Source organism: Eriocheir sinensis, chromosome 50 (genome assembly GCF_024679095.1).
Source record: "Eriocheir sinensis breed Jianghai 21 chromosome 50, ASM2467909v1, whole genome shotgun sequence".
Lineage (NCBI taxonomy): Eukaryota > Metazoa > Arthropoda > Malacostraca > Decapoda > Varunidae > Eriocheir > Eriocheir sinensis.
In genome coordinates, this window is record NC_066558.1 from 3,027,181 (window position 1) to 3,051,802 (window position 24,622).

The following is a 24,622-nucleotide window of genomic DNA, read 5'->3' on the forward strand; positions in this document are numbered from 1 at the left end:
CCCTCCCCTCCTCTCTCCCTTCCTCCTTTATCTCCCTTATTCGACCTTTCCTCCCTGTCTATCATTCTCCTTGTTCCCCTTTCCTTCTCTTTCTCCCTTCCTCCTTTATCTCCCTTCTTCGACCTTTCCTCCCTGTCTCCCTTTCATTCTCTTTCTTCCTTCCTCCTTTATCTTCCTTATTCGACCTTTCCTCCCTCTCTGTCATTCCCTTTGTCTCCCTTCCTCCTTTATCTCCCTTCTTCGACCTTTCCTTCCTGTCTCCCTTTCATTCTCTTTCTCCCTTCTTAAATCTTTCCTCCCTCTATCATTCCCTTTCTCCCTTCTTTCCTTCTCTCTTCCTGTTCGTATCTCTTATCTCCCTTTCAGTCTCCTCCCTTATTAGTTCTCCCATTCTCCCTTCTTTATTTATGGCCCTCCTCCGTCTCTCCCTTCCTTAATTATCTTTCTCCCTTTCTTCTTACTCCTCTCCCTCTGCTCCCTTTCACCTCTCTCTCACTCTCTTAGTCTTCTCTTTCTCTTTTTTCCTTTCCTCTCTCTCTCTCTCTCTCTCTCTCTCTCTCTCTCTCTCATAGCATCTGGTAACAATGCCTGATACCTTATGATTAAAGTGCATTGTCCTAATAAGATAAGAAATATACAGACCATCTATAGCTTTTTATTTCTTTATTTATTATCTAGTGAAATGGATCTATATACAGGACAATGAGACATGAATATACAATGAACTTTTAGAGATACATAATTATGAAGGGTTATTTAAATGATGAAAGGGGCTTGTAGTGTGTGAATTAGCTCTCCTTGTAGTGGTGTTGGAACCTATACAAGATGTACAATTAGAATCAAACTCCTTATAAGTGTATTGAACTGCCCCTTAAATAAGAAAATAAAAAAAATCACTGAGTATACACATTTGAATTATTGCCCAATTTCATGTTTTTTGGTGTTTTTTCAATATATATTTTTTTTAAGATGGTTTGAGATAGATAGATAGATAGATAGAGAGAGAGATAGAGAGAGAAGGGAGAAGGAGGAAGGGGACAGAAAAAGAGAAGGGAGGGAATGGAGGAGAGAGGGAGGAAATGGAGAAGGAAGAGGGGAAGAAAGGGAGATACGAAGAGAGAGATAGAGAAATGGAGAGGAGGAGAAAGAAGGGAGATGAGAGGAAGGAAGGGAGAGAGAGAAGGAGGAGGAAGGGAGAGAGAAGAGAAGAAAGGGAGAGAAAGAGAGAGAAAGAGGGAGAGGAAAGATGTTTTGCATATTCTAAAACACACACACACACACACACACACCATATCACTAGTCAAATTGTTCCCATATTCTCATTATAAATTAATTACAATGAAGGTGGTAGGTAGGGAGGTGGACTATGAGGTCACTGAAGAGGTCATTATACAAGGATTATGATTTTGTTAATACTATAGGCTTTTGTAATGATAGGTCAGGTAAGGTAAGGTAAGGTAAGGTAAGGTTAGGTTAGGTTAGGTTAGGTTAGGTTAGGTTAGGTTAGGTTAGGTTAGGTAAGGTTAGGTAAGGTTAGGTTAGGTTAGGTAAGGTTAGGTAAGGTTAGGTTAGGTTAGGTTAGGTTAGGTTAGGTAAGGTTAGGTTAGGTTAGGTTGGGTTGGGTTAGGTTAGGTTAGGTTAGGTAAGGTTTTAACAAACAAAAACAAACAAATAAATAAAATAAATAAATAAATAAATACATTTTCGACCTATCCATGTTATCTGGTGCCTCAATACATCAATAAATAAAACAAATAAATAACAAAAACACACATTTTCCACCCGATAATCTCCATGTTATCTGGTGTCGAGGTCTCAGTGTAGCCAGAACAAAAAAATACCCCCAGAATCAACCCGAGATCTCAGTGTAGCCAGAACAAAAAAATACCCCCAGAATCCACCCGAGATCTCAGTGTAGCCAGAACAAAAAAATACCCCCAGAATCCACCCGAGATCTCAGTGTAGCCAGAACAAAAATGTACCCTCAGAATCAACCCGAGATCTCAGTGTAGCCAGAACAAAAAAATACCTCCAGAATCCACCCGAGATCTCAGTGTAGCCAGAACAAAATAATACCCCCAGAATCCACCCGAGATCTCAGTGTAGCCAGAACAAAAAAATACCCCTAGAATCCACCCGAGGTCTCAGTATAGCCAGAACAAAAATGTAACCTCAGAATCCACCTCCTTACCAGCATGCATAAGCCCTTGATATCACAGTAACAATTGGGGGTAACTGAGCCTTTACACAAGTTACCCCTCACACTGGAAGAAGCGTTTACATATATATATATATCACTGTAACAAGCGCTACGGTATTGCCCCTCCATATAGATTCTTGTATGGGGAGTGGACGCGAACAATCTCTTCAATTTCTCTTCTTACGCAGTCTATTGGTAAGTCAGTAAGTAGTTAAAATGATGAGTTATTAGTTCGATTGTAAGTTCCAGCGTATTCAAATTCAGTCAGTCAGTCAGTCAGTCAGTTCAGTCAATCTATAAGAGTGGTTAGGTTGCCCACTTACACACACTATCCACAACCAGTAACTTCACATCCTTACACAGGAGATAAATAAATAGATAAATAAAAATAATAATAATAAATAATGGAAAAAAATGACTCGGTTGGATTAAAAATATCACACACACACACACACACACAAACACACACACAGACTAATGGGTAACAGAGGAAGGAAGGAAGAGAATAAGAGAGAAAGGAGGTAAAAGATATGGAGACAAGGAGGGAAAGAGAATAAAGGAAAGGAGATAAATAATAGAAGGAAGAAAGGAAGAGAATAAGATAAGAGAGAAAGGAGGTAAAAGATATGGATGGAAGGAAGAAAAGAGAATAAAGGAAAGGATAAAAAAATAGAAGGAAGAAAGGAAGAGAATAAGAGAATAAAGGAAAGGATAAAAAAATAGAAGGAAGAAAGAAAGAGAAGAAAAGTCTGTGTGCACCAAGAACTGAAGACAAATGGTATATACAAAGACATTGATGCTTGCTAACCTTCTCCTAATCTACGGTAATCATTGAACACATTGCCATATACATAATACAGGTCTCCTATGCACTTTACGACTGTTTGTGTTAAGGTATTTTTATGTTACGATTGGTTTTATTACTGCGCTGATATCTCGTGGACCTCCAACTTAACCAACTGGGACTGTTGTCATGTGTGTATTCTAGTAACCTTCAAACCTCCTGGAAATCAATAGGGAAGAGTGTAGAGATCAAAACAACTGAGAAAGTAGTTGGTTAACCCCTTCAACACGAAAACACGTTTACTGCGTCCTTGCGTGCCCCGTACCATATCCAAGGACGCACATACTCCGTCCTGGCTCGCTTTTGCCAATATACAAGTTATTTTATCTCTATATTTATGTTTACATTTCAAAATTATCAATTAATTCATGTTTCTTCATGTGCACCATTTAATTCTGCATGTTTTCATATATAATACATGATGATTATGTTGAGTTTATGGCTGAAAACTTGTTATATTCAATAGCGACATTTGAAATTTGGTGCGCGCGGCGATCCCGGATACGGCGCGGGGCGCTGTTTTGGCCTGGCTGTAGTGAAGGGGTTAAGTAGGAGAGATGCTTTCCCAAGAACGCAACCAAATTGTAAAGTGCGGGAGACCTGTACAGGGTAAAGCGCAAGGTACCAAATATAAAACAAATAAAGTTAAGTACGAATTCACAATAAATCCAAAAGCAATTAATTATGCACTGATTATCATAAAAGCTACAGAATTGGCTTGTCATTCATTTCTTCAAGAGGAATGTGAACCAAACCTGACGAAGTTGGCAAAATAAGGGAATAAAAGGGAAAAAACAGCATTGTGTGGTGAGATGAGATGAATGAGACATGAGCGTGTGTGTGGGTGACAGTAAGGAGAGTCATGCCTTGTTCTTGTTCAACGCGGAAAAACAGAAACACAAACTAAGTGGACGAGGCCGAGAATGACGACAACGAAGCCGCAGACGACGAGGAGGTTGCGGTGACGTGCGAGCGTTGCCGAGACAGCCTGAAGTGGTCCTCGGGCAAGATGTCATCAACGCTGCGAGTCTGGAGCGAGCGCAGCGGCTTCCGGACCCTGATGCCTCGCGTGGTGGGGCGCTGGGCGGGGTCGCGGGACAGCATCAACTTCAGCAGCGAGCTCTGGGGTGGCGGAAAGGAGTTAGGGAGTGAATAGGGAAATGTGGAAGAGGGAAGAAGTGGAAGAAGAAAGGGAGGAGTTAGAGAGTGAATAAGGAAATGTGGAAGAGGGAAGAAGCGGAAGTGGAGATAAAGAAGAGGAAGAGAAAGAGAGAAATGGAGAGAAAGAGGGAGAGAAAAGGAAAAATTAGGCTAAGTAGAAAAAATAAAAGGAAAAGAAAAGGAAGAATCAGGAAAAAAAAATATGAAAAATTATGAAAAGAAAATAACTTGGAAAAAAATTAGGAAAAAGGAAAAAAATAGGAATAAGGAAAAAAATAGGAAAAAAGGATAATGGGAAAAAAGAAAAATTAGGAAAAAGGAAAAAAAAAGGAAAACAAGGAAAATATAGGAAAAAAGGAAGAAAATAGGAAAAAAAAACAAAAAAGGAAAAATTAGCAACAGAAAAAATAGGAAAAACAGGAAAATGAATAAAACTAGAAAAAAAAAAAATTACAAGAAAAAAATAAATTGAAAAACTTAACCTAAAAAAAAATAATAAATAGAAAAAATTGGAAAAAGTAAAAAGAAAACAATAAAAAATAAACAAATAAATAAATAAATATATATATAATAACAAAAAAAGCCCCATACCTCATCGGGAAAGTCCTCCTCGAACTTGGCGGGAAACTGCGTCTTCTCCCTCAGTCTCGTCATGACCTCCAGGCGCTCCATGCCCGTCCCAAAGGCCACCAACATCTCAAAGAAGATCAGACCCAGCGAGTAGATATCCACTTTATAGTCATACACCTGGCCACTCAGCTGATGGGAGGAGGAGGAGGAAGAGGAGTGAGTGGAGGAGGAGGAGGAGGAGGAGGAGGGTTTTTGGTAGGAGGAGGAAGGGAAGGGAGGATGGACGAGATGAGAAGGGAGGGAAAGGGAAGGAAAGAGAAGGGAAAGGAAGGGAGAAAATGAGGAAAAAGGGATAGGAAGGGATGGTAAGGGAAAGAAAGGGAAGGGAAAGGAAGGGAAGGGAAAGGATGGGAAGGAAAGGAATAAGGAAAGGAAGGAAGGAGATGAGAAAAGAAGGGATGGGAAGGGAAGGGAAAGGAAGGGAAGGGAAAGGAAGGGAAGGGAAGTGAAGGGAAGGGAAAGGAAGGGAAGGGAAGGAAAGGGAAGGAAAGGAAAAGAATAAAGAAGGGAAGGAAGGAGATGAGAAAGAAAGGGAAGAGAAGGAAAGAAAAGGGATAAGAAAAAGAAGAAAAGGAAGAAAATGAAGAAGAAAAAGAGGAAAACAAAACACACACACACACCTTACACATAACTAATTAACCTTTCCGAGCGGGTGAGGACAACACAGACGGATGACAGGTACAAAAATCATCCATATCATCATCCATACTTCATCCGACTCACCTGTTCTGGACTCATATAAAGACGGGTGCCGACACGATGGGTGTGGATGCGGTCGGCTGAGAAGGTGTGCGGGTTGGTGGTGGGTGAGAAGGCGGGTGTGTACGCCTCCTGTTGCTCCTCCTCCTCTGCGATGGTTGTCACGAGGCCGAAGTCACCCACCTTGACCTTCCCCTCCAGCGAGAAGAAGATGTTCGACGGCTGCGGATGAGAGGCGGATGAAGGAGAGACGGATGATGTTGAAGATAATGAAGGTGATAAACGGTGTCCTTGGTAAATAGATAAAGATATAGTTGAGTATACCCTAAACCTTACCTAACCTAACCTAACAAAACCCCAAACAGTCACTTTAGGTCTTGACTCAGAAAATTCATATATGCTTCCTTACTAATGAGACTTTCTATACAACAAAGTGAGGTCATTCTTTGTTGATTTATACCATTAGGTGCTGGTTATCATGTGTTTGAAGATACCCTAAACTTAACCTAACCTAACCTAACAAAACCCCAAACAGTCACTATAGGTCTTGACTCAGAAAATTCATATATGCTTCCTTACTAATGAGACTTTCTATACAACAAAGTGAGGTCATTCTGTGTTTGATTATACCATAAGGTGCTGGCTATCATGTGTTTTGACGATACCCTAAACTTAACCTAACAAAACCCCAAACAGTCACTATAGGTCTTGACTCAGAAAATTCATATATGCTTCCTTACTAATGAGACTTTCTATACAACAAAGTGAGGTCATTCTTTGTTGATTTATACCATTAGGTGCTGGCTATCATGTGTTTGAGGATACCCTAAACTTAACCTAACCTAACAAAACCCCAAACAGTCACTATAGGTCTTGACTCAGAAAATTCATATATACTTCCTTACTAATGAGACTTTCTATACAACAAAGTGAGGTCATTCTTTGTTGATTTATACCATAAGGTGCTGGCTATCATGTGTTTGAAAATACCCTAAACTTAACCTAACAAAACCCCAAACAGTTACTATAGGTCTTGGCTTGGAAAATTCATATATGCTTCCTTACTAATGAGACTTTCTATAAAACAAAGTGAGGTCATTCTGTGTTGATTTATGCCATGAGTTGTTGGCTGTCATGTGTTTGAAGATACCCTAAACTTAACCTAACCTAACCTAACCTAACAAAACCCCAAAAAGTTACTATAGGTCTTGGCTTGGAAAATTCATATATGCTTCCTTACTAATGAGACTTTCTATACAACAAAGTGAGGTCATTCTTTGTTGATTTATACCATAAGGTGCTGGCTATCATGTGTTTGAAGATACCCTAAACTTAACCTAACCTAACAAAACCCCAAACAGTCACTATAGGTCTTGACTCAGAAAATTCATATATGCTTCCTTACTTATGAGACTTTCTATACAACAAAGTGAGGTCATTCCTTGTTTATTTATACCATAAGATGCTGGCTGTCATGTGTTTGAAGATACCCTAAACTTAACCTAACAAAACCCCAAACAGTTACTATAGGTCTTGACTCAGAAAATTCATATATGCTTCCTTACTAATGAGACTTTCTATACAACAAAGTGAGGTCATTCTTTGTTGATTTATACCATAAGGTGCTGGCTGTCATGTGTTTGAAGATACCCTAAACTTAACCTAACCTAACAAAACCCCAAACAGTCACTATAGGTCTTGACTCAGAAAATTCATATATACTTCCTTACTAATGAGACTTTCTATACAACAAAGTGAGGTCATTCTTTGTTGATTTATGCCATAAGGTGCTGGTTATCATGTGTTTGAAAATACCCTAAACTTAACCTAACAAAACCCCAGTCACTATAGGTCTTGACTCAGAAAATTCATATATGCTTCCTTACTAATGAGACTTTCTATACAACAAAGTGAGGTCATTCTTTGTTGATTTATGCCATAAGGTGCTGGCTACCATGTGTTTGAAGATACCCTAAACTTAACCTAACAAAACCCCAGTCACTATAGGTCTTGACTCAGAAAATTCATATATGCTTCCTTACTAATGAGACTTTCTATACAACAAAGTGAGGTCATTCTTTGTTGATTTATGCCATAAGGTGCAGGTTATCATGTGTTTGAAAATACCCTAAACTTAACCTAACAAAACCCCAAACAGTTACTATAGGTCTTGGCTTGGAAAATTCATATATGCTTCCTTACTAATGAGACTTTCTATACAACAAAGTGAGGTCATTCTTTGTTGATTTATGCCATAAGGTGCTGGTTATCATGTGTTTGAAAATACCCTAAACTTAACCTAACAAAACCCCAAACAGTTCCTATAGGTCTTGGCTTGGAAAATTCATATATGCTTCCTTACTAATGAGACTTTCTATACAACAAAGTGAGGTCATTCTTTGTTGATTTATACCATAAGGTGCTGGCTACCATGTGTTTGAAGATACCCTAAACTTAACCTAACAAAACCCCAAACAGTCACTATAGGTCTTGACTCAGAAAATTCATATATGCTTCCTTACTAATGAGACTTTCTATACAACAAAGTGAGGACATTCTTTGTTGATTTAAGCCATAAGGTGCTGGCTGTCATGTGTTTGAAGATACCCTAAACTTAACCTAACCTAACCTAACAAAACCCCAAACAGTTACTACAGGTCTTGACTCAGAAAATTCATATATTCTTCCTTACTAATGAGACTTTCTATACAACAAAGTGAGGTCATTCCTTGTTTATTTATACCATAAGGTGCTGGCTATCATGTGTTTGAAGATACCCTAAACTTAACCTAACAAAACCCCAAACAGTCACTATAGGTCTTGACTCAGAAAATTCATATATGCTTCCTTACTAATGAGACTTTCTATACAACAAAGTGAGGTCATTCTTTGTTGATTTATACCATAAGGTGCTGGCTATCATGTGTTTGAAAATACCCTAAACTTAACCTAACAAAACACCAAACAGTTACTATAGGTCTTGGCTTGGAAAATTCATATATGCTTCCTTACTAATGAGACTTTCTATACAACAAAGTGAGGTCATTCTGTGTTGATTTATGCCATGAGTTGTTGGCTGTCATGTGTTTGAAGATACCCTAAACTTAACCTAACCTAACCTAACAAAACCCCAAACAGTTACTACAGGTCTTGACTCAGAAAATTCATATATGCTTCCTTACTAATGAGACTTTCTATACAACAAAGTGAGGTCATTCTTTGTTGATTTATACCATAAGGTGCTGGGTATCATGTGTTTGAAGATACCCTAAACTTAACCTAACAAAACCCCAAACAGTCACTATAAGTCTTGACTCAGAAAATTCATATATGCTTCCTTACTAATGAGACTTTCTATACAACAAAGTGAGGTCATTCCTTGTTTATTTATACCATAAGGTGCTGGCTGTCATGTGTTTGAAGATACCCTAAACTTAACCTAACAAAACCCCAAACAGTCACTATAGGTCTTGACTCAGAAAATTCATATATTTTTCCTTACTAATGAGACTTTCTATACAACAAAGTGAGGTCATTCCTTGTTTATTTATACCATAAGGTGCTGGCTATCATGTGTTAGAAGATACCCTAAACTTAACCTAACAAAACCCCAGTCACTATAGGTCTTGACTCAGAAAATTCATATATGCTTCCTTACTAATGAGACTTTCTATACAACAAAGTGAGGACATTCTTTGTTGATTTATGTCATAAGGTGCTGGCTGTCATGTGTTTGAAGATACCCTAAACTTAACCTAACCTAACAAAACCCCAAACAGTTACTATAGGTCTTGACTCAGAAAATTCATATATGCTTCCTTACTAATGAGACTTTCTATACAACAAAGTGAGGTCATTCTTTGTTGATTTATGCCATAAGGTGCTGGCTATCATGTGTTTGAAGATACCCTAAACTTAACCTAACAAAACCCCAAACAGTTACTATAGGTCTTGGCTTGGAAAATTCATATATGCTTCCTTACTAATGAGACTTTCTATACAAGAAAGTGAGGTCATTCTGTGTTGATTTATGCCATGAGTTGTTGGCTGTCATGTGTTTGAAGATACCCTAAACTTAACCCCTTCAATACAAGCAGACAAAACATAACCTCCATGCCATATCCTGGTTTTACAGACTACGTAGAATAGTCCAATGACCATGACGCACATACAGCGTCTCTAGGATATGGTTCGAGAGATGAAATGACTCATATACTGCGTCATGGTACTGAAGAGGTTAACCTAACCTAACCTAACCTAACAATACCCCAAAAAGTTACTAAAGGTCTTGGCTTGGAAAATTCATATATGCTTCCTTACTAATGAGACTTTCTATACAACAAAGTGAGGTCATTCTTTATTGATTTATACCATAAGGTGCTGGCTACAATGTATTTGAAGATACCCTAAACTTAACCTAACAAAACCCCAAACAGTCACTATAGGTCTTGACTCAGAAAATTCATATATGCTTCCTTACTAATGAGACTATCTATACAACAAAGTGAAGACATTCTTTGTTGATTTATGCCATAAGGTGCTGGCTGTCATGTGTTTGAAGATACCCTAAACTTAACCTAACCTAACCTAACAAAACCCCAAACAGTTACTACAGGTCTTGACTCAGAAAATTCATATATGCTTCCTTACTAATGAAACTTTCTATACGACAAAGTGAGGTCATTCTTTGTTGATTTATACCATAAGGTGCTAGCTATCATGTGTTTGAAGATACCCTAAACTTAACCTAACAAAACCCCAAACAGTTACTAAAGGTCTTGGCTTGGAAAATTCATATATGCTTCCTTACTAATGAGACTTTCTATACAACAAAGTGAGGTCATTCTTTGTTGATTTATGCCATGAGTTGTTGGCTGTCATGTGTTTGAAGATACCCTTAACTTAACCTAACCTAACCTAACCTAACAAAACCCCAAACAGTCATTATAGGTCTTGAATCAGAAAATTCATATATGCTTCCTTACTAATGAGACTGTCTATACAACAAAGTGAGGTCATTCCTTGTTTATTTATACCATAAGGTGCTGGCTATCGTGTGTTTGAAGATACCCTAAACTTAACCTAACAAAACCCCAAACAGTCACTATAGGTCTTGACTCAGAAAATTCATATATGCTTCCTTACTAATGAGACTTTCTATACAACAAAGTGAGGTCATTCTTTGTTGATTTATACCATTAGGTGCTGGCTATCATGTGTTTGAAGATACCCTAAACTTAACCTAACAAAACCCCAGTCACTATAGGTCTTGACTCAGAAAATTCATATATGCTTCCTTACTAATGAGACTTTCTATACAACAAAGTGAGGTCATTTTTTGTTGATTTATACCATAAGGTGCTGGTTATCATGTGTTTGAAGATACCCTAAACTTAACCTAACCTAACAAAACCCCAAACAGTCACAATAGGTCTTGACTCAGAAAATTCATATATGCTTCCTTACTAATGAGACTTTCTATACAACAAAGTGAGGTCATTTTTTGTTGATTTATACCATAAGGTGCTGGTTATCATGTGTTTGAAGATACCCTAAACTTAACCTAACCTAACCTAACAAAACCCCAAACAGTCACTATAGGCCTTGACTCAGAAAATTCATATATGCTTCCTTACTAATGAGACTTTCTATACAACAAAGTGAGGTCATTTTTTGTTGATTTATACCATAAGGTGCTGGTTATCATGTGTTTGAAGATACCCTAAACTTAACCTAACCTAACAAAACCCCAAACAGTCACAATAGGTCTTGACTCAGAAAATTCATATAGGCTTCCTTACTAATGAGACTTTCTATACAACAAAGTGAGGTCATTCTTTGTTGATATATACCATAAGGTGCTGGTTATCATGTGTTTGAAGATACCCTAAACTTAACCTAACCTAACCTAACAAAACCCCAAACAGTTACTATAGGTCTTGACTCAGAAAATTCATATATGCTTCCTTACTAATGAGACTTTCTATACAACAAAGTGAGGTCATTCTTTGTTGATTTATACCATAAGGTGCTGGCTATCATGTGTTTGAAGATACCCTAAACTTAACCTAACCTAACAAAACCCCAAACAGTCACTATAGGTCTTGACTCAGAAAATTCATATATGCTACCTTACTAATGAGACTTTCTATACAACAAAGTGAGGTCATTCTTTGTTGATTTATACCATAAGGTACTGGCTATCTCTCACACACACACACACACACACACACACACACACACACACAAAAAAAAAAAAAAAAAAAAAAAACTCGAACTTACCTTGAGGTCACGGTGCATAAGGTGATTATCATGGACATACTCAACGGCACATATGATATCGTTGAACATATCCAGAACGACGCTCCTCTTCCGCTCAAGGTTCTGTACTAGCCAATCCCGCAAGCTCTCCTTCTGACATAGCTCCATTTGGATGTATAGGAATGTGCGTGGGACGGATGACAGAGGCGGATGCTTGGCGGGTGCTCTCTCATGCGGCGCCCCGTTCAACCTATCCGCTGTGGTTGACCCGAGGCTTAATGTACGAGGTCGGTTGCCGTTCGCGCGGTTACCCTCATTTGGTTGACTTTTCACTCGTCTTCTTCTCCGTTTTCTTTGTTTGGGGTCGGTGGGTTGCGCTTCCTCCTCCTCCTCATCGTCTTCCTCCGTTTCCGAGTCCTCTGTCTTGTTTGTGTTGCTGTTGATGTCTCTGTTTCTGCTGTCGTTTGTGTTGTCTTGGAATACGATGGAGTGACTCACGCTTGATTCGGCGCATTTTCCGAGTGAGTCGTTGACGTGGGGTGACTCGTGGGACTCGCTGACTCCACTGCACTCCTCACTCTCCTCACCTATTCCACCGACACTCCACTCGACATTCGGTTGACTCGCGGCGTTGTTCTGCGAGTCCTCGAACAGGATATCGAACGAACTGTCATCTTTCGTTACCGTCAAATTCCTCCTTCGCACTCCTCCTCCTCCTCCTCTCACTGACTGACTCTCCTCCTCCTCCTCCTCTTCCTCCTCATTGTCCTCCTCGTACCCACTTGTCAGGCCGTTCCCCCATGAGGCAGAAATCTCCGTTCCGTTTCCGACCCCTCCGAGTCTTTCCACAACTCCATAAAGACTCTCACTCGCTTCGACTGGCCTCGGTTCCGCTGCTCCGATGCCCTCCCCCTCGTTGTGTGACTCCTCGGTGCCGGGGGAGAGCAGCGAGGACATGGACAGCACATCTCTGGGGTCGGAAGGAAGGAATGTATAAGCGACGGGATAACAGACAATAGGTAACGGATAGACAGTGTGGGGTGAGGGATTTAGCAGTGAAAGTTGGACAGCATATCTCTGGGGTAAGAAGGAAAGAATAAGCGAATGAATAAATGAGAGAATGAAGGAGAGAATAATAGAGGATAAACGACTGGAGTAATGGAAAAAAGATGTGCGATTTAGGCGTGAAAGAAGGGAAAGAATAGATGATAGAAAAAAGGAGGAAGGAGAGAATAAGCGAATGAATAAATGAGAGAATGAAGGAGAGAAAAATAGAAAATAAACGACAGGAATAATGGAAAAAGACGTGCGATTTAGGAGTGAAAGAAGGGAAAGAATAGATGATAGAAAAAAGGAGGAAGGAGAGAATAAGCAAATGAATAAGTTAGAGTATAAAAGAGAGAATAATAATAATAAACACCATGAGAAGCGGAAAAAGACGTACGATTTCGAAGTGAAAGAGAAGGAACAGATGAGAGTGAGATTGAAGACAGAGGAAAAATGCCACAATAAAAAATAAATAGATAAATAAATAAATAAAGGATTGCGAATTAGGAGCGTAGGATGTCTCGATAACCCGTAGGAGTGTCCCTGGTGCCTACCCGCTCTGAAGAAGGGTGTCCTGGGGGTCCTGCCAGCCTGGGGGGGGAGTCTCCAGCCAGCTGTTGTAGTATCGGACGATGTTGGTGTGGTTCAGCTTGGCGAGCGCTCGGACCTCACGCTTGACACGCTCGGCTGATGCTTTCCTGGAACGTAAATAAAGGGAGGTAGAGAGAGAGTGAGACAGACAGACAGAGACCAAGGAAAGGAGACTGAGAAAGAGAGACAGACATGGAGACTTAACCTAACCTCTCTTTTAACTCTCTCGGCTGATGCGTTTCTACAACATAAAGAAAGGTAGAGAGAGAGAGAGAGAGAGAGAGAGAGAGAGAGAGAGAGAGAGAGAGAGAGAGAGAGAGAGGCAAACAGACACAGAGACAGAGGGAGAGAGAAAGACAGACAGACAGAGAGAGAGGAATGAGAAAAGAAAGGAGAAAGGAGAAAAGTAGAACATGAGAAAAGAAAGGAAAGGAGAGAGAAAGGAGTAGAGAAGGAAATGGGAAAAGAAAGGAGAGGGAAAGGAAAGAAAAATAACCAAAAAAATAATAAAAAAATAAAAAATAAATAAGTATGGGAAAAATATCAAAACAAAAAACAGCAAAAAAAAAAAAAAAAAAAAAAAAAAATCACCATAAAACGAAGATGGGACAAAATAACAAAACAACAAATGTAGAATCACAAAAAATAACAAAAAACAAGGAATAACAAAAAACTAAAACAAAATATTACCGTACAAAAAATTAACAAAACCATAAAATCTCACACACAAAAACACACAGAAAAAAACCCAAATCTCCAAACACACACTCAAACCCCCCGTGCCACCCCTGTCGAACTCACTTAGTCGGCAGAATGATCCTCTTGACGGCGTACTCATTCTCGTCCAGTTTGTTCCGCACCTGACACACCACTCCGAACCCTCCCCGCCCCAGCCGCTGCACCACCTCAAAGTCCGTCAGGTACCTATAGGGGGTGGAGAGGTGTGAAAAAGAGGTTAGGTTATTGTTAGAGTTAGTTAGGTTAGGGGGGAGAGAGGTTAGGTTGGGATAGGTTAGGGGAGGGACAGGTTAGGTTAGGTTAGGTTAGGTTACTGTTAAGAGAGTTTGGTTACGATAGGTTAAGGTAGAGAAAGGTTAGGTTAGGTTACTGTTAAAGATAGTTAGGTTAGGTTAGGTTAGGTTAGGTTACTGTTAAGAGATAGTTTGGTTATGAAAGGTTAAGGTAGAGAAAGGTTAGGTTAGGTTAGGTTACTGTTAGAGATAGTTAGGTTAGGTTAGGTTAGATTAAGTTACTGTTAAGAGATAGTTTGGTTATGATAGGTTAGGTTAGGTTAGGTTACTGTTAAGAGATAGTTTGGTTACGATAGGTTAAGGTAGAGAAAGGTTAAGTTAGGTTAGGTTACTGTTAAAGATAGTTAGGTTAGGTTAGGTTACTGTCAGAGATAGTTTGGTTACGATAGGTTAAGGTAGAGAAAGGTTAAGTTAGGTTAGGTTACTGTTAGAGATAGTTAGGTTAGGTTAGGTTAGGTTACTGTTAGAGATAGTTTGGTTACGATAGGTTAAGGTAGAGAAAGGTTAAGTTAGGTTAGGTTACTGTTAGAGATAGTTAGGTTAGGTTAGGTTAGGTTACTGTTAGAGATAGTTTGGTTACGATAGGTTAAGGTAGAGAAAGGTTAAGTTAGGTTAGGTTACTGTTAAAGATAGTTAGGTTAGGTTAGGTTACTGTTAAGAGATAGTTTGGTTACGATAGGTTAACCCCTTCAATACAAGCAGACAAAACATAACCTCCATGCCATATCCTGGTTTTACAGACTACGTAGAATAGTCCAATGACCATGACGCACATACAGCGTCTCTAGGATATGGTTCGAGAGATGAAATGACTCATATACTGCGTCATGGTACTGAAGAGGTTAAGGTAGAGAAAGGTTAAGTTAGGCTAGGTTACTGTTAGAGATAGTTAGGTTAGGTTAGGTTAGGTTACTGTTAAGAGATAGTTTGGTTACGATAGGTTAAGGTAGAGAAAGGTTAAGTTAGGTTAGGTTACTGTTAGAGATAGTTAGGTTAGGTTAGGTTAGGTCACTGTTAGAGATAGTTTGGTTATGATAGGTTAGGTTAGGTTAGGTTACTGTCAGAGATAGTTTGGTTACGATAGGTTAAGGTAGAGAAAGGTTAAGTTAGGTTAGGTTACTGTTAGAGATAGTTAGGTTATGATAGGTTAGAGGGGAGAGACAGCTTAGGTTAGGTTATTGTTATTGATAATTAAGTTGTTGTTAGTGATGGGCTAAACACAGTGTTGGGTTTGTAAGGATTAAAAATAGTAATAAAATAGTCTTAAAATTAGTGGTATAAAAAGTAATATTACACCAGACTTACTACTACTACTACTACTACAACTACTACTACTACTACCATTTCTTTAGAAGCTGAAATTTATCCCCAAACCAGAAAAAAATACATAGAAATTGAGGATATTAACTTTTTTACGAACATATGGTAAACACATACACACACACACATACACACACTCACACACAAACACACACACAAACACACACACACACACACACACACCTGGATGAATATTCAGTTGACGATTCCCTTTCTACAGGTGGTGGGGGCAGGTGTTCATGTGACAGGTGTGAGGGGGCTGGCAGGGCCTTCCCCCCCTCCCCCCCCTTCCCTTCAGCGGGTGGTGGTGGTGGTGGAGGGGCAGGGAGGGCTTGGAACTGCATACCCATTCTCTCCATTATTGCCAGAATCTAAAAGGGGGAAAAATTATGTAAATAGATAAAAAATAGAAAGAATAATATATAAAAATTAATGAAAAACAAACAAACATTAGTGTGTGATTCTGTAATTACGAAAACTGAATCTTTCTCACGACAAAACAAGGATGCGTAAACAAAATTAGCATGGAGTAAAAAAAATGAATAAATGAATATATAAGTAAATAAATGAAAAATAAAAATAATAATTGTCTGACCTGAGGAAAAGAATAAATAAGTATACATATGAATTAATACAAAATGAAATAGTACATAATTGTCTAATCTGAGCAAAATAATTGATTTCTCTTTTTTGGACACTCTATTCAGGAGCAGTAAGTAGCGGGCTTTTTCTTCATTATTGTTTTATTTTTTTCTACGGCCTTGCACTGTCTCCTCTGCCGTAAAAAAATAAAAGAATAAAAAACACATTAAAACACTAACAAAACATCAATCCGTCTCACCTGTGGGTTGTTCTGCAGGGTCATATTGAACATCTGCGTGACAAGAACCAGCGCTTGTTGAGTCAGCCTGCGCCGCATGTACGATACCATGTACCGAAGCACCAGGTAGTGAAGGAGAGCGTAGCAGCCCAGCGCAACGCCAAGCTTGACCCACGTGTCTGGCCTGGGGTGAGGAGGAGGAGGAGGAGGCGGACGAGGGGGGGTTAGAGATGATACAGAGATAGATAGGGATGTGTGTGTGTGTGTGTGTGTGTTTTCTATTATAAGAATGACTGGAAATAGAGAAGTCTTTATCTGTCTATTTCATCCTTTGTTCTACCTCCTCATAGAGTGTAAAAAAAATAAATAATAACTCAATCACCCGGCACCCCCGTCATCCACTCACCCGATGTGGAAGCAAATGTGCATGATCTGTGACGTGACCTCATCCATCAGCGTCTCGTCATCCTCGTCATCCGGGTCGGGGCGGTTCATGGGGCGGCTGAGGTTGAGTTGTCCGACGGTGTCATCCGCGTAGAGGTAATACCCGTTGTCTGGCGGATGAGGAGTGGATGAGAGAGAGCGAAAGAGAGAGAGAGAGAGTTACAGAGATGAGAGAAAGGGGAATGGAAAAGAAGAGGAGAAAAGAAGAAGAAGAAGAAGAGGGATTATATGAAATAGAAGTGAATGGAGGAGAGATAGAGGGAGATAAATAAGAAGACGAAGTAGAGAAAGGAATAAAGGAGAAGAGAGAGAGAGAGATAACGGAGACAGAGTAGAAAGAGGAAAGAAGAAGAAATGAGAGATTAAGAAGAAGAGAATGAGAGAAATGAAGAAAAGTAGAAAAACGAACAGAGAAGAAAGAGAGATAGGAATAGAAAGTAGAAAGGGGAATAGAGAAGAAAAGAGAATGAGATAAAAATGCAATACAAATTAATGGAGAATAGACAGGAAGCTTCCCAATCGTAAAACAAAAGACAGACAAATGTGATGCTATACATTCAGAGGTGGTTCAAACAAGGATTCAGGAGTTTATGAATTAGCTGGAAATCTATAAGCGAAGAGGCAGGGTTATACAAGCGTGTCAATCACACACACACACACACACACACACACGAGGACACAGTAAAAAAAAAAAGGGAAGATGCTTGAGAGACATAGACATATAGCTTCCCCCAAAGAAATATAGAGGTTTGGAACAGACTAAGTGAGGATGTAGTATCAGCGAGGAGTGTGCAAGGCTTTAACCTGGTAGCAGCGATGGGCCAAATTTGTGGCTTTACCATGTAGCAGCGACGGGCCAAATTTGTGGCTTTACCGTGTAGCAGCGACGGGCCAAATTTGTGCCAAGATTTTAACCCCCCAAATAGATGATACATAAACTGATCACAAATACTTCGATATATATTATGAAATAGTTTGTGTGAGTGATGATTTTTTCTCATTTTTCTTCCTTAGGGGGACCATTAAGAAACATGATCCCAGCTGCTACCGGGTTAAGGAAAAGTTGGATAAATGCAGATATGGAGACGGGACCATACGAGCGTAAGCCCAGGCCCTGTTGAACTATAACTAGGTAAATACAACTAGGTAAATACACACATCGTTACCTCTGCGCCCCAAACCAAGCGTGATGTCGAAGAGTAGATAGGCGAGTGGCATGCATGTGTGAGCTAGACGATAGTGACGAAAATGTGTTACTCGCGCGATCAGGACACACACACACACACACACACACACACACACACACACACATACACGAACATTAATACATACACGAATTATTAAGACTACATATATAAAAACGAAAAAAAGGAGAAAAATAAAACAAATGTGTGTGATTTTGAAATTGTAATAGAGAAAAGAGTTGACAGAAGAATGGAAACACACACACACACACACACACACACACACACACACACACACACAAACATAAAGAGAAGTTAAAATTATAAAAAAAAGGAAAAGAAAATGAAGAAGAAGAGTAAAGAAGAGAGAGGAAGGAGGGAAAGAAAGAGGAAAAGAGGAAGAAAGGAGAATGGAAAGAAGAAAAGAATGAAGAAGAAGAAGAAGAAGTAGTAGACAGATAGATAGAGATAAAGAGGTGGAGGAGGAGGAGGAGGAAATGAACAATAAATAAGAAAAGGAGGAAAGAAAAAAAAAGAAAAAAGAAAAAGAACAGAATCATTGAAAAAAAAATCTTATATAACAAAACAAACAGGAAGAAGAAGAAGAAGAAGAAAACAATAACACAACCACCACCACCACCACCACCACCACCACCACCACAACCACAGGCCTCACCGAACGGGTAGTCGATGTGATGCGTAAGGGCGACAGCAGTTGACGGCTCCTCCTGCGGCTCGAAACTCAACAGTAAGGGGTGCTGGCGGCTGTTGTAGTTGACTATGGGGGTGCGCGAGGGTGCGGAGGCGAGGTACGGCCGCCACTGGACTCTGGGGTACTTGGCGAAGGGTGAGTCTGGGGGGGGGGGAGGGGAACGGAGGGTGCGATGGTAATTTTGTTTTTGTTTTGTTTTGGTATCGGAAGAAAGTTAAGGAAAGGAGATTAAACACACGTACGCACTAACTAACAGGTGAGTCTGGGGGGGGAGGTGAAGGAAGTTAAGGGTAAGGAACAAACGGACGAACAAACGGAGAACGAAAAGTCCGCCAAGTCTACCATTTTTTTTCTATACCTATTTAATTTATTTATTTTACTATCATCTTCTTTTGTGTATCTTGTTATAAGGGGAAGGGAGGGAAAGGAGGGGTAGGGGCAATTTCAGTTATCTATTTTCTATTTCATCTTTATTTATGGTTTTTTGTTTACGTATTGCAAGTGTGTCTCTTACCATCCATCTCCGCCGTGAAGATCCGTGTGGCAGCCGTGTGGTGGGTGTGCATGCCGCTGCTCTGCTGGATGTATAACTGCTTGCGGTGTACACCCACATATAGAGCCGGCTGCTTCTCGCTTCCTCCCTGCAACACACACACACACGAGGTTAAGTGAGAGAAAGGTTAAGTTATCGAAACGTCAATATATCTCTTTACATTCTCTCTCTTCCTCGTCTCTATAATCACTTGGTTAGTTATCCGAGCATACTTATTGTCTCTCCACACACACACACACACACACACACACACACACGAGGTTAAGTAAGAGAAAGGTTAAGTTATCGAAACGTCAATATATCTCTTTACATTCTCACTCTTCCTCGTCTCTATAATCACTTGGTTAGTTATCCGAACATTAAAGTCCTGAACCTTGAGAGGGGATATCCAACGCACCAATACCACATGGGAAACATTCCACTATCCACCACAGAGGCAGAGAAAGACCTGGGAGTGTATGTTACCAGGCTGCCAGTGAAGGGATATCCAACGCACCAATACCACATGGGAAACATTCCACTATCCACCACAGAGGCAGAGAAAGACCTGGGAGTGTATGTTACCAGGCTACCAGTGAAGGTATATCCAGCACACCAATACCACATGGGAAACACTGCACTATCCACCACAGAGGCAGAGAAAGACCTGGGAGTGTATGTTACAAGGCTACCAGTGAAGGTATATCCAGCACACCAATACCACATGGGAAACACTCCACTATCCACCACAGAGGCAGAGAAAGACCTGGGAGTGAATGTTACCAGGCTACTAGTGAAGGCAAAATCCATGTCAATCATAGCGGACGGGTTACGATAGAATTCCAACGTCACCTACCGTTTCCTTGGGTCCTGGCTCTCGAATGCCTTGGTCAGGGTTGAGGGCAGGGATGGAGGAGGTGCTGAACAGGTCCACTTCCTCCAGCTCGCCCTCAAGCACCCGCCAGGCACTCACGACGGGGGAGGTGAGCTGCGGGGAGAGGTTAGGAAAGGTAAGGTTAGGTTAGGTTAGGTTAGGTTAAATTAGGTTAGTGGCGATGGTGGTTGCAGGGAGAGAATTACATACACTCACCAAAGGAAATGTAAGTGAATGAATATTAATAACCATAAATAAAAGAAGAAGGGAGAGAAGGAGGGAAGACAGGGAAGGAAGAAAGGAAGGAGAGAGAGGAGAGAGGATTGGTTAGGTTAGGTTAGGTTAGGTTAGATACACACAAAAAAATATCTACAAGAATAATAATAAAGAAAATAATAATAATAAAGAAAATAAGAAATAAAAGACCACTACTATTACTACTACTACTAAATCCTCTACAATCACACCCACTCACAATCACTAACACTACTAATAAAAACTCTAGAATCACACCCACTCACCTTCTGTTGCCATATGAGGGTCTTGTCCTTGTCCATGCCCATAATCACGCCATCTGGGACGACGAAGTGAAGGGAGGGGAGGGGGGGTACTGTGCCCTCACCCCCGCCCCCCTTTGACCCCCCGACGCACCCTCCGCTACCCCCTAAGTTGACCTCATGTTGCCCGACGCTGAAATTCCACCTGTCGAGAATGAAAGAAGTTAATTAGTTAAGTTTTACACATTAATTATTACAGATAAACTTATAGGAAAAGGTTAATTAGTTGAGTTTTACAGGTTCATTATTTTCATGTATTTTGCTACAGGTAAACTTATGGGAAAAGGTTAATCAGTTTAGTTTTGTTCATCTCTTACATACATAAAAAAAGATTAAAAAAAAAAAAAAAAGACAAATAAGAAACAGGAAAACAATGATGCAAAAAATACAAAAGAAAAAATAAATACGGAAAAACAAGAAAAATAAAGCAGCCCCTCCCCCTCACCTCTCGTCGCCTGTCCTGGGGTCCACCGCACGCACCGTCTGGGTCACACGCCGCACCACCAACAGCCTGGGAGGGGCGGGGGCGGCTGTGCGTTGACGTTTGCACCCCGAGGCCAGACAGACGTAGGTGACGCGACCCGAGCCCAGCGCCAGACCCCATACCTCTGTTACCTTGGCCCCTGTGCGGATAGATAGATAGATAGAGAGACAGATAGACATAGATATATATATAGATCAAACACACACATAGAAATAGACATACAGATAGATAGATAGATAGGGATATTTAACAATAGACAGTTACATGAAGATAAATAACTAGACAAAGAAAAAAAATATATGACAAAGAAATAGACAACAGATAGAGACAAAAAGAGATAGAGATAGACAAATTGAAAGATAGATATTCAGATAGATAAACTTATAACTCTTCACTACAACACACACAAAAGATACTGACAGATAGACAGATAGACACATAGAATAAGTTAATAGAAAAATTGATTGATAGACATATTAGAAGATAGAATGATTGACAAGTAGACAGGAAAATGACACTTAGTACATAGATGACATGGGAGAATAAGGGCATATCTAAGTCACAAGGAATAATAATGCTGTACAAAAATGACAAAAAACAAAACAAAAACAACAACAACAGTGTCCTTCGGCGACATACTGAAACCAACACAAACAAACAAACAAACAAACAAAGCCTTTTTTTAATTCTACACCTTTTATTCTGCTTCCTATCTTGTAAAATAAATAAATAAATAAATCAGCTCTCTCTCACTTACCTGTAAAGATCGTCTCGGGGTTGAACTTGAATGATGAGTGCAGGAGCGTGTCGGCAGTGACGGGCAGCGGCTCAACACCCTCGCCGTCGAACCTGAAGATTCCTCCGTCCAGCGAGGGGATGAGGCGGACCCACTCCCCCCTCGATGTGACCTCCAGCTATAGGGTCGAGGAGGAGGAGGAGGAGGAAGAGGAGGAGGAGGAGGAGGTAATAATTGATGATTTGAAACTGTACGACGTGAATGTAGAGACTTGATACGGTAAGAACCACAAAAATAATAATAATAATGATAATAATAATAGTAATAATAATAAATAATAATAATATAAAAGTGTGATAAAGGTTAGAAGAAGCAGAAGGGAAGGAAGAAGACAGATAAGAGAGGACAAAGAGAAAGAAGGAGAAAAGAAGATAAAAGAGCAGGAAGAAAAGGAAAAGGAAATGTTACTGAGAAAGAAGAACAAGAAGTAAAGAACACAAAGTAAAGATCAAGAACAAACACAAGAAGAACAAGATCGAGAAAAAGATGAGGAAGACAAAGAACAAGACATACCCCAATAAAACCTTACCTTGGACATGGAGGAGGAGAGCAGCGGGCTACTGATGCTGCCGTCCCCAGTCTGGTGTGACCACAGCACCCGACCGCTCACCATGTCCAGGGCCGTGATGCGTCCGTCCAGCGTGCTCACCACCACCGACGGCCTGGGGGGGATAAGAATGACCATAGTAAAAGAGCGTTCGAAGAAGAATGAAGATAGAAGTTTAGAAAAAATTACGATCAATATGTCTAGATTCCCTCCCATCCTCCTTTCTCCTTGGTGTTCTTTATTTTTCATTCCTCTATTCATTCTACATATTTCTATTATCTATTCTTTTTTGTTCTACTTGTTCCCTTATTTAATCTCTTCCACCCTGACTCTCGCTCATCCCTCCAATCCCTTTCCTCTTTTTTTTTCCTCCTCTTCATCCTACCTTTAATAAGTTTCTCTCCCTCTCCCTCATACCTCCAATCTCTTTCCTCTTTGTTATTCCTCATAATTTTGTATTCTTCCTCTGTTTCTCTCCCTCTCCCTCGTACCTCTAATCCCCCTCCTCCTCCTCCCCTGCCCTCCTCACCTCTCCTCGTCCTCGTCGGGTTGCTGGGGGCAGTGAGGGAGAGAATACCCTCCCCCGTAATAATACTCCTCATGCCCCTCCTCCTCATGCTCCTCCTCCACGTCCACATCCACTGCCAGTCCCTCATCCTCCACGTACTCAGGCAGGCCCGTCAGCACACGACCAGTATAAACGTTTCTGGGGGCATCGTGAACGTTTCTGGGGACATCACGAACGTTTCTGGGGGCACCGTGAATGTTTCTGGGGGCGTCATGAACGTTTCTGGGGACACCGTGAACGTTTATATAAGGATCATGAACGTTTCTGGGGTCACCGTGAACGTTTATAGGGTGATAATGAAAGTTTCTGGAAGGATCATGAACGTTTCCAAGCTGGCTGCAGAACGTTGGCGAGTTCGGGGAATCCTCACAGGGCACCCATTCCTCAAAGTCCTCCTCCCCCTGGGCCTCCACGTGTGTCAATAGCAGGATAAATAGCACCAGGAACACGGCTGCTAGTAGTCTGAGTGTGTAGAGTCGCCAGTGACTCATCCTGCGTCACGTGAGTCATTACAGAAGATGTGACTCTCCCTCTCGCCACCTTGAGAACGTAAACACTGACCCAAGGAACAGTCTGACACCCTCGTTTTTCCTTATTTCTCCTATTTTACGGACTTATAAACCATATTAGCTTATCTAGATCTGTTTTATATTCATTTTAATAAGTTTTTTCCTTATTTCTCCTATTTTACGGACTTATAAACCATATTAGCTTATTAAGATCTGTTTTATATTCATTTTAATAAGTTTTTATTGGTTTAGTTAGGTGTGTTAAGCTGGAAATCGCGTAAAATAAGGAATAAATGTCAAGTTGATTTAATGTTTTATCTCATTTCTTCTTTATTACGGACTTATAAACCAACTTAACCTATCCAAAGCTATTCAATATTCATGTTTAAAAGTTTGTATTGGTTTAGTTTGGTGTGCAGAGGTCAAAATCAAATAGTTTAAGTAGTTAGCAGTGTCAAGTTGGTTTCGTCTTTATCCTCATTTCTCTCTTATTACAAGTCTTTATACCTACTTAAACTACTCCAATCTGCTTTACATTCATTTTAACAAGCTTGTATTGGTTTGGTTTGGAGTATATTGGTCATTATCGTGAAATTCAAGCAGTACACAAATCAGGATAGTCCGTTTTGCAAGATCAGATTGCGTCATCGCTCTCACCACTCACCTGGACCACATACACATAACATGATTGGTCGAGAGGCGCCGTGACGTCATCAATGGGAGCCTCTGATTGGTCGAGCTGGTGGGACGCGTTTCTGGCTGACGTGTACTAGTGGAGAGGTCAGCGTGGACATGAGGGTGAAATAACGGG

At 40.3% G+C, this 24,622-nt stretch overlaps 1 protein-coding gene and 3 long non-coding RNA genes across 6 annotated transcripts; 2 read left to right on the forward strand and 2 right to left on the reverse strand.

The window, feature by feature from the left end:
- Positions 1 to 553: 553 nt before the first annotated feature.
- On the forward strand, positions 554 to 1,777 carry LOC126982264 (uncharacterized). Of its 3 annotated transcripts, none has more exons than XR_007734941.1 (2): positions 554 to 1,562; positions 1,633 to 1,777. It is a non-coding gene; the product is annotated as an uncharacterized LOC126982264 (long non-coding RNA). The 3 variants fall into 3 exon arrangements; XR_007734942.1 differs by having other exon boundaries at positions 1,643 to 1,777; XR_007734943.1 differs by having other exon boundaries at positions 554 to 1,532; positions 1,643 to 1,777.
- A 1,122-nt stretch (positions 1,778 to 2,899) lies between these two features.
- LOC126982259 (eukaryotic translation initiation factor 2-alpha kinase 3-like) lies at positions 2,900 to 23,871 on the reverse strand. Its single transcript, XM_050834229.1, has 17 exons — positions 23,264 to 23,871; positions 22,717 to 22,849; positions 22,149 to 22,305; positions 21,353 to 21,530; positions 20,872 to 21,052; positions 20,333 to 20,464; positions 19,459 to 19,585; positions 18,909 to 19,085; positions 17,011 to 17,158; positions 16,626 to 16,788; positions 15,968 to 16,155; positions 14,235 to 14,357; positions 13,397 to 13,540; positions 11,817 to 12,765; positions 5,559 to 5,756; positions 4,797 to 4,964; positions 2,900 to 4,166 (listed from the first exon to the last, which is right to left on the reverse strand). Exons 1-17 carry the CDS (start codon positions 23,791 to 23,793, stop codon positions 3,948 to 3,950), a joined length of 3,915 nt encoding a protein of 1,304 aa, XP_050690186.1. The 5' UTR covers positions 23,794 to 23,871; the 3' UTR covers positions 2,900 to 3,947.
- Positions 6,001 to 7,159, reverse strand: LOC126982266 (uncharacterized). Its single transcript, XR_007734945.1, has 3 exons — positions 7,037 to 7,159; positions 6,212 to 6,871; positions 6,001 to 6,050 (listed from the first exon to the last, which is right to left on the reverse strand). It is a non-coding gene; the product is annotated as an uncharacterized LOC126982266 (long non-coding RNA).
- On the forward strand, positions 6,471 to 9,548 carry LOC126982265 (uncharacterized). The gene is made up of 5 exons (XR_007734944.1): positions 6,471 to 6,564; positions 6,740 to 6,904; positions 7,065 to 7,633; positions 8,444 to 9,093; positions 9,415 to 9,548. It is a non-coding gene; the product is annotated as an uncharacterized LOC126982265 (long non-coding RNA).
- Positions 23,872 to 24,622: the final 751 nt, after the last annotated feature.